At 34.3% G+C, this 10,888-nt stretch overlaps 1 protein-coding gene across 1 annotated transcript; it reads right to left on the bottom strand.

The window, feature by feature from the left end:
• Positions 1 to 9,473: 9,473 nt before the first annotated feature.
• On the bottom strand, positions 9,474 to 10,427 carry LOC137651868 (uncharacterized). The gene has a single exon (XM_068385086.1). It carries the CDS (start codon positions 10,425 to 10,427, stop codon positions 9,486 to 9,488), a length of 942 nt encoding a protein of 313 aa, XP_068241187.1. The 3' UTR covers positions 9,474 to 9,485.
• Between the last annotated feature and the right edge of the window lie 461 nt (positions 10,428 to 10,888).

The raw sequence follows: 10,888 nt of genomic DNA, 5'->3' as shown, positions 1-10,888 counted from the left end.
TGTTGAACAACTCTGGTGAACTTTACTTCGGGTAAGTAGATACTAGATTGTAAAAAAAAATGTTACTGCTATGATGTGATGAACATGAAAGGATTGAAATATTAAAGAATAAACATTTATGAGACTGGGGTGTTGAATATACTGAGCTTTGTGTATATCCTGTCTTGTAGTTATACACATTGTAATTAAACGTATGTTGATATCAAGGTTGTATGAAAGTAATATAACCAATGATTGAATTCAATATATGTGTTTTAAAAATCAATCAACCAATCCTCGAAATTATAAACAAGTGTTTTAATATACAAAAATATGTATGTATTTATATATGCCTTTTTTTTTTTTTTTTTGCAAAATGATATTTTCATTTTATTTAGCACTAAGTTACAAACGGTGTATTAATATCGTATCTTCTATAACCTGAGAGGGATTGGCATTCGAAAATATTAGTATATAAAAGATATTATATAATAGCTCTAAGAGGAATGGGTTCGAATCCAGTTCAGAGTAAAAGCACATAACACTGATTATGAGAGCTAAGTTAAAGGCGGTTAGTAATATTTGTTACCTCCGCCAACGAAGTTGGAATGACGTTATGTTTTACTCTTAGCTTGTGTGTTTGTGTGTTTGTGTGTGTGTGTGTTTGTTTGTGAACAGCTTCCTGGCCACAATTTGGATCGTAGAGCAATGATACTTTCAGGGATTGGCTGTTATGTAAAAAGGTGAAACTGATTAAATTTTGGAAGGTTAAGGTCAAAGGTCCAGGTCACGGTCAAACAAAATGTCCAATTCAGGTAATCAGCCATAAGTTTGAACATCGTTGTCACAGACTTCAGACTTGGTTCATATTTGAGTGTATGAATATCCATGCCAATTAATACATGTTAAGGTCAAAGGTCAAGGTCACGGTCAAGCAAAATGTCCAATTCAGGTAATCAGCCATAAGTTTGGAGATCGTTATCGCAGAGACTTCAAGCTCGGTTCATAATTGAGTGTATAAAAATCCACGCCAATTAATATATGTTAAGGTCAAAGGTCAAGATCTAGGTCAACCAAAAGGTTGAGAAATGTACTGCTGCGGCGGAGGTCTACGCTTCAGTGAGTAGTTCACCACGTTTAGCATTGAAAGACCATGATGCTCTCTCAAATCTTCAGGTGAAATCTGATAATCAACAATGTGCAAAGCTTTCAATGTGCAAAATTGGCTTTGCAATGCAGTCCTCTTGCGTGCGTTCTGTGTAAATGCAATGTACATGCAGGATTATTTGAAAGTTTCTAATTAAATAGGTAAGATAATTTTTTTTTTTCATCAACAAACCAAATGGAAGATACCAATATATCCGATGTAGAGGCAGATAGCCCTTGGGTTTATAGCACCCCACTTTTCTAACTAAGATTGTAGCTTAGCAAGTAATAATAATAATAATAATAATAATAATAATAATAATAATTATTATCATTATAATTATTATTATTATTATTATTATTATTATTATTATTATTATTATTATTATCATTACTTGCTAAGCTACAACCCTAGTTGGAAAAGTAGGATGCTATAAGCCCAAGGGCTCCAACAAGGAATATTATTCCATGGTGGATCAACATTTCTAATGTAGATAGTTTTCCGAAAAGCATATATTTTTTCTATCTTTTGTGGTCTCTCTTAATAGAGAGGTTAACCAGATTTAGAATGAATCGGATTTTATTTCCATCATTTGCGTTGTCATAAAAATAATTCGAATGTCGATTAATAATGGACCATTATAGACACAAAATTATTTCTCGTTACAGTCATTGCTATTCTCAATATATTACTCATAATTTAGCCAGGTCTCTCTCTCTCTCTCTCTCTCTCTCTCTCTCTCTCTCTCTCTCTCTTTCAACAAACACACATGGAAGCACACAACCTCCCTCCAACTTCGTTGGTGGAGGTAAAAAGCGTTCAATTCTCTCTCTCTCTCTCTCTCTCTCTCTCTCTCTCTCTCTCTCTCTCTCTCTCTCTCTCTCTCCACACACACACACAAATAAACAGGGAGTAAAACATAACCTCCTTCCAACTTCGTTGGCGGAGGTAAAAAGCGTTCAATTCTCTCTCTCTCTCTCTCTCTCTCTCTCTCTCTCTCTCTCTCTCTCTCTCTCTCTCTTTCAACAAACACACATGGAAGCACACAACCTCCCTCCAACTTCGTTGGTGGAGGTAAAAAGCGTTCAATTCTCTCTCTCTCTATCTCTCTCTCTCTCTCTCTCTCTCTCTCTCTCTCTCTCTCTCTCTCTCTCTCTCTCTCTCCACACACACACACAAATAAACAGGGAGTAAAACATAACCTCCTTCCAACTTCGTTGGCGGAGGTAAAAAGCGTTCAATTCTCTCTCTCTCTCTCTCTCTCTCTCTCTCTCTCTCTCTCTCTCTCTCTCTACACACACAAACAGGGGATAAAAAATAACCTCCTTCTATCTTCATTGGTGGAGGTAAAACGCATTCAATACTCTCTCTCTCTCTCTCTCTCTCTCTCTCTCTCTCTCTCTCTCTCTCTCTCTCTCTCTCTCTCTCTCTCATTATGCAAAGTGTTTGGTGGCCAGGTAAATGGATTGTAACTGCATGTCACCTGGAATCCAGGTTTATTTATTCGGTGCGATTCACTGCAATTCCAGAACTAGATTAGAACCCTGCCCAAAATTTACTGCTTTATTCCCAGCAAGAATTCAGTCTAATGGGGCTACTTGTTACCTGTCCTGGAAAGTAACGTTTTGCTTGACTTTTGGAGATATGTGACTATATATATATATATATATATATATATATATATATATATATATATATATATATATATATATATATATATATATGTATACATATATATATATATATATATATATACATATATATATACTATATATATATATATATACATATATATATATATATATATATATATATATATATATATATATGTATGTATACTGAATATGTATACAGCAGAAAATAAAATATAGAGAAAAGTCGTCATTCATTTGTATAGAAATAACGTTTCATAAATGAGTAATATATCAAATATATTTTTCCTTTCTCTCTCTCTCTCTCTCTCTCTCTCTCTCTCTCTCTCTCTCTCTCTCTCTCTCTCTCTCTCTCTCTCTCTCTCTCCACAAACAGGATTTAAAACACAACCTTCCAATTTCGTTGGCGGAAGTAATTAATTAATTAATCCTATGAAAAATCATGTTGATCAATAAAAGCTTCTTTATGATAAGAGGAAAAATATTACGTAAATGGAGACCTGATTATATAATGAAAATAAACGAAACGGACCAGATTTGTCTGTCTAATCAAATCAGGAAAAAATTAGATTATTTTGGTTTACGGTTCAGTGAATGAGATTATCGTGGCATCACGTAATGAGATTTTCAATTATCGTTCTAATGTGATAAAATCTTTTCAAAAAAAGAAAAATTATGATGCAGGAATAGATTAATGTTTGTACTTTATTTGCATGTATGTATGTATATATGTATGTATGAGGGTATATATATATATATATATATATATATATATATATATATATATATATATATGTATATATATTGTATATATATATATATATATATATATATATATATATATATATTGTATATATATATGTATATATATGCATATATATATATATATATATATATATATATATATATATATATATACAGTATGTACATATATATGTGTATATATATATATCTATCTATATATATATATATATATATATATATAAATTTATATTTATATGTGTATATATATACTGTATATATACGTATATATATATATATATATATATATATATATATATATATATGTGTGTGTGTGTGTGTATATATATACTGTATGTATATATATATATATATATATATATATATATATATATATATATATATATATATATATATAAACCCTTTCTGAATTGGGATACCTAAATGAAGTGAAAGGGCTTGATCAGCAAGGCTGTACTAGTCAGGTCCACCCCATACTAGGTTGGTTTGCTTTGACCAATCTGAGTAAATTCTCCCATCATCACCATTTTAAGTGGCCAAACCTTAAACATGACTAAAGATATGTATGAGGCCTTTGTCCTGGAGTGGACTAGTAATTACTTAATTTCTTGTTGTTGTTGTTGGTGTATATATATATATATATATATATATATATATATATATATATATATATATATATATATATATTTATATATATATATATATATATATATATATATATATATATATATATATATATATAGGTAATATGTTTTATGTTTACCGTTAGTAAAGTCAAAGGTATTAATTTACATAGATTTATAAAAACACCAAATATAAATTATTGAACTTATTTCTAAACATTCTATCCAATCTTCAATAAAGAATGAATATGCAGTAAGAGTTTTTGTCATGATACAAAAGAATAAGGAATAAAAAAAAATATGAAGCCAACTAAATCTAGCCAAAACTCCATTAAGAAAAAAAAAAACAATTCTCAAATCATTCTTTGTCTTAAGATAGTGGGAAAATAATAAGCCAAACAGAATCAGTGAACTCATTTTCCAAGATGTTAAACAATTAGAAAAACTCCAATCACGTCTCTCACACTCCCTGCCACGACCAGGTAGAGCCAAGTGTTACACGCTCGTTAGGAAATAATTGACGGAACTCGCGTTCCTTTTTTGGGGGGGAAAGATTTTCAATGAAAGATCTAAAGTATTTTCAAGGTGGAAGATGAAACTGAATAGAAAGACACTGAAAAGTTATGGAGGAAAGACATTATCGAAAATATTTTGAAGAAGGGGAATTTTTGTTGAAGGAGTAGGAGGAGGAAGAAGAAACTTTAGAGAGAGAGAGAGAGAGAGAGAGAGAGAGAGAGAGAGAGAGAGAGAGAGAGAGAGAGAGAGAGAGAACTAGCTACTAAGAATATAAGACTAATCTTATCTGGTTAATCTCTGCTACCTTGTACGTTAGTTTCTCGTTTGATCAATCTAAATTGTTAATGTCCAAAGAAGATTAGTTTCTCGTTTGATCGTCCTGAATGAATGATCTCCAATTCACATTAGTTCCTCGTTTGATCAACCTAAATAATTGATATCCAAAGTACCTTAGTTTCTGGTTTGATCAACCTAAATGAACGCTCTCCAAAGTACATTAGTTCTTCGTTTGATCAACCTAAATAATTGATATCCAAAGTACCTTAGTTTCTGGTTTGATCAACCTAAATGAACGCTCTCCAAAGTACATTAGTTCTTCGTTGGATTAACCTAAGTAAATGATATCCAAAGTACATTATCTTATAGTTTGATCAACATAGATAATTGCTCTCCAAAGTACATTAGTTTCTCGTTTGATTAACATAAATAAATAATATCCAAAGTACATTACCTTACAGTTTGATCAACCTAGATAATTGCTCCCCAAAGTACATTAGTTTCTCGTTTGATCAAACCTCAGACCCAAGTGACGGGATAGGATCAGAAAGTTTTTCAATAACTTTCATGTGCAATGGACGGATTTCACATTTGTTTGTAAGTTAAATGTTACTGAGAAATATGTCTTGAAATATGGAGAAATTGAAGATTCGAAAATTTTAAAGGAATGTTTATAACTGTCAGGAAACATCATATGTGAAGAATAGTGCAGGGTTCATTAACAAATCGGAGTAGATCTAAAAGGGAAAGGGGTTTGTCAAATGAGCATCCTTGTATTTAATGTAAATAGAATCTGAGAAAGTTCCGAAAAGTCTTTTCAGTTTCATGTAATATTGAGGAATAGATTGATTACATCCTCTGAATAGTATCCATGACAAATAACAAACCTCTTATAATGTATTTTAGTATTTATAATGGCTAATAAAAAATCTCCTCTATGCAATAAAGAACAAGTGTCTGGATATATATATATATATATATATATATATATATATATATATATATATATATATATATATATATATATATATATATATATATATATATATATATATATATATATATTTATATATATATATATATATATATATATATATATGTGTGTGTGTGTGTGTGTGTGCGTGTGTACATATTATATACACACACACACATATATATATATATATATATATATATATGTATATGTATATATATATAGATATATATATATATATATATATATATATATATATATATATATATATATATATATTTTCTTTTTTTTTCCTGTCACACTGAGTGGCATTACCAACGTATAACTACTCGGCTTCTCGCTGTCCCTCGGAAGGGAGTGAAGAAGTAGTCATACCCGAAGAGATATACTCGGAAACCACAATCTCTCACAAATTGCCCAAACTGCCTGTTGTCATTACGAGAGGGGAAGGGAGTGAGAAGGGATGAATATGTGTAAGTGTTTATATCTCTCTAAACATTCAGCCGTCATGTTTGTCGGGTCGCGTACACTAGAGCATTAGGAAAAGATCGAATAATTGATGGAGCATAATAGCGTCTGGAGTGGATATTTAGGATCATCTATGATTTACGGGAGACTTTAGAAACTTAGCAGAGAAATTACGATCTTCGATCAAGGAAGTTTATCATTGTCTGGGTCACATCAATATTTCTGTTTCAGAACTGATTGATGCCTTTCAGCGAAGGACTCAAATGACTGACAGAATATTAATGAGTAAAGGCAGATGCTGAGTGACACCGGCGGGGAAAAGGTCACAGCAGATGAGAGAGAGAGAGAGAGAGAGAGAGAGAGAGAGAGAGAGAGAGAGAGAGAGAGAGAGAGAGAGAAAGTATTTTATTATTGTTATTATTATTATTACTATTATTATTATTATTATTATTATTATTATTATTATTATTATTATTATTATTATTATTATTATTATTATTATTATTAGCGACGCTAAAACCTTAGTTGGCAAAGCAGGACGCTATAAGTCCAAGGTCTCCAACAGGGAAAAGCATCCCAGTGAGGAAGAGAAACAAGGAAATAATTAAACTATATGAAAAGTAATGAACGAGAAATATAAAACATCTTAAGATCAGTAACAACGTTAAAATAGATATGTCAAATATAAATTATGAAGAGAGACTCATGTCCCCCTTGTTCAACTTAAAAAAATTCGCTGCGAGTTTGAACTTCAAATATAATATGATATCTGCTGGCTATTTCCTGCTTTGATAGATTAATTTATAAGGAATTGTGTGTTGTTTAAACAGAATTGTTTGCTAACAACAAAATTATATCCGTTCGTGAATTAAAAATTATTCGCGTTATTTGTAACTGCATTTTGAAATTGGATTAAACAGTAGGCAAGTCTGTTGCAGATACGATGTCAGTCATTTGAATGATGAAAAACACTGTAATATCGATGTCTTTATGATAATAATAATAATAATAATAATAATAATAATAATAATAATAATAATAATAATAATAATAAATAAAACTAAAGGGCCACACAGTAGAGCACAGACCTCCGCCGAAGCAGCTTATTTCTCGAATTTTTGCTCGACCTTTAGCTCGACCTTGATCTCTGACCTTAACATGTATTGATTGGCGCGGATTTTCATACACTCAAATGTGAGCTAAATTTTAAGTCTCTGTGACAACGATGTCTAAACATATGACTGATTACATAAATTGGACATTTTGCTTGACTGTGAGCTTGACCCTTGACCTTGACTTTCCCAAAATTTCAATATTTCCAGTATTTTTCATAACAGTTAATCCCTGCTAGTTTCATTACTCTACGACTAAAATTGTGGCCAGGAAGCTGTTCACAATCAAACACACGTACACACACATAAACAGGGATGGAAACATAACCTCCTTCCAACTTCGTTGACGGAGATGATAATAATAATAATAATAATAATAATAATAATAATAATAATAATAATAATAATAATAATAATAATAATAATAATAATAATGATGTTTTTAGTAATTTCACTAATAGTAATCATTTTGATAATGTTCATAACATCAATAATAATTCTCTAAATTTGCTAGGTAACTAGAGTCACAATTTAGCACACATACTTCCCGTGCTAGTAGAATAAATAGCGAACTTCCTTGCAGTCGCTTCCATCAGATTAATACATTTCATAATGCCTTGTTTTTTGTTGATCCATAGACTATAATAAAGTGTTTAGTAGGTCTAAACTGTTTTTTATTAATCCATCGACTGTAATAAAGATGTTTTAGAGCTAAAGGTTCTTCATGAGCACAAGATTCAATGCCCAAGCCAGTACCAGGGAGGATCAGGCAATGGATTTCAATGACTGAAAAATATTGGTCTTGAATTAAGCAGAAACTCAGCGTATTGGAAACGTTCCAGCCTGGAGATTTGCTGTACTGGGGTTCGACAACCCGCTCTCATACTTGCCTGGCTATCTTATGGTCTGAGGTTCGTGACCAGCTCATGTTTGATAGCTTCTTGTAGTAATTACAACCTCTCTACCTTTTGATAAAAGGATAATTACTTTGCTGGAACCCTTAGATATATCTGCTGAGTCATCGGCAGCAATTTCCTGTCCCTCCCTGGTCCTAGTTTGGGTGGAAAGGGAGCTTGGGTACTGATCATGTGTCACTGTCTCTTGCCTTTTCCAATCCTGAGCGGCATTTCAGCCTTTGTCAGTTAGGGACTTTTACACTAGTCTAGAAAAAAACATTTTGTTTGTAAAAAAAAAAAAAAAAAAAAAAAAAAAACATTTTTAATCTGATATTAGATTTTCTTGTGTCATATTTTATGTATCTTTTTAAAAGATTATGTTTTTTCCTTTATGTTCCCTTGGCTTTTCAAGATTGATCATTTTCTTTAGTCCATGAGCCTGGTCTCAAAATTTTGGCCCTTGGTACCATTTTGGGGCAGGAAATCTCATAGTGATTAACTGAAAGATCAATGTCTATAGTCTTCAAAAATGTATAATAGCATTCTCTACCTCTTTGCCTTCCTTGTGTTATCAACCGTTTTTTATGTATGACATGTGATTTTTTCCGGCGTGACTTACAGGTGATTTTTGTCTCCTGCGAGCTAGTCCATTAATATTATTAGGACTTATTATATACCAAAATAAAGGCCAAGAAAAGGACTTCAAAACAAGGTATTGTGTGTGATACTACCACATACATCCATGTGATAAATGGAATTGAGGGTGACAAGTTAAACTAATAGGTTCTTTAAATCTTGTATAATGAAGATAAACGGACATAAATGTGACAAGCAGCGGGGAGCAGGCCCATGCTTGTCGATACAGTGACCACTGAACAATGACTGACTACTATATGCACATGGCGGAAAGAAAAGTAGTGTTGACACATATAATTACATTCTTGCCACGATGCATAATGAAAAAGTGGTCTTACAGTATATGTAATGGGAAAAGATTATTCTTCTACGAAATAATAATAAAGCAAATGTAATGTTCATAACTGTACGTAATGTAAATAATATACGGCATAATATTAGATATCTATACACCTCCCTCCCCCTTTACGCTCGTAGCAGTGTCTCGAGCGGAACGGTAATTTCTCTGAGCTAGTCGAGGTGAATGACGAGGGACATTGGAGGGTTCGGATGATGGCTCTCTTTCCTGGCCAGAACAAGGGGACACAGGGTCTTGGGGAGAGGTGTCATCACTTATATTAGCCACTGGGAGTAGATGTCGTCGGTTTCGAAACCATACACGACCACTTGGAAGGTGTATTTCATACTTTCTGGCCATTCCGCGGCCCATCACGATACCAATCTTGTCCCATCGAAGTGTCGTTGCGTCCTGTATCCTGACTCGTTGGCCGATGGTGAGCTTGGGTAGATGGCGGGCATGAGAGCTGTAAAGGCTCACAGCCTGGTCGGTTTGGGCAGCAGTGTGGCGGTCGTAATCTTCGGTCTTGGTTTGCCACTCCTCTTTGAATGATCTGGGGTGGGTTGGAACACAAGTGCGGAGAGGATGGCCATAGAGAATCTGCGCAGGGGAGCGTCCAGCAGGGTTCGGTGTATTCCGAAGCTCCATCAGTCCTCTATCAAAGGCTTCACAATCTATGTTCTTGGATGGGGCGGTCTTGAGGATAAGGTGTTTCACAGCTTTCAAGGCAGCTTCTGCGTGTCCATTAGACTGAGGGTAATGTGGAGATGTGATGATATGATGAACTCCCCAGCGGTCAGCAAATTGCTTGAAGTCATGGCTGGAAAATGGGGGTCCTCCATCAGTTCGTAAGCAGAGTGGAACACCAACCTCGCGGAAGAAAACACAGGACATTCTTGTAACTCTGGCTGTAGTTGTGTCACATCCACAGGGAACAACCACAGGCCAGCCTGAAAGTCTATCTGCAATAACAAGGAAGGATTTCCCTGCTACGTGGAAGAAGTCAGCCGACACGCTTTCAAAGGGCTGGGATGGGTGGTCGTCACACATCTAAGGTTCCTGTTGCTGACTAGGGAGAAGCTGTTGGCAGGCCTCATAGCTTTCTACTTTACTCTTAATATCTGCATTGATGCCTGGCCAGAATACTGTCTGCATTGCACGACGTCGAGTAGCTTCAATCCCTCGGTGGCTGTCGTGGAGTCGATCCAAGGTGCGTCGACGGAGGGCTGCAGGGATGACGATCCGGGGTCCGTACAATACCAACTCTCCATCCACGTAAAGGTTGTCCCGCAGCTTCCAATACGGGGGGGCGGAAGCGTGGAGATCATAGCGGTTGGTGGGAAAGCCATTGGATACGTAGTGAACGAGACGACTGTAATCTTGATCCTGAGATGCGGCCATGCGGATTTCTTGTAGAGACTTATCCTCTTCAATGATGGGTCCTGTTGCCTGGTCGTCAGTAGAAGTGTCGGTGCTGGCAATGATACGCCTGACATGTGCAGTCGAAGTAG

This window comes from Palaemon carinicauda, chromosome 13, assembly GCF_036898095.1.
Source record: "Palaemon carinicauda isolate YSFRI2023 chromosome 13, ASM3689809v2, whole genome shotgun sequence".
In the NCBI taxonomy this organism is placed as follows: Eukaryota; Metazoa; Arthropoda; class Malacostraca; order Decapoda; family Palaemonidae; genus Palaemon; species Palaemon carinicauda.
The sequence above is the reverse complement of the archived record's forward strand: the minus strand, read 5'-3'. Positions and strand labels throughout refer to the sequence as shown.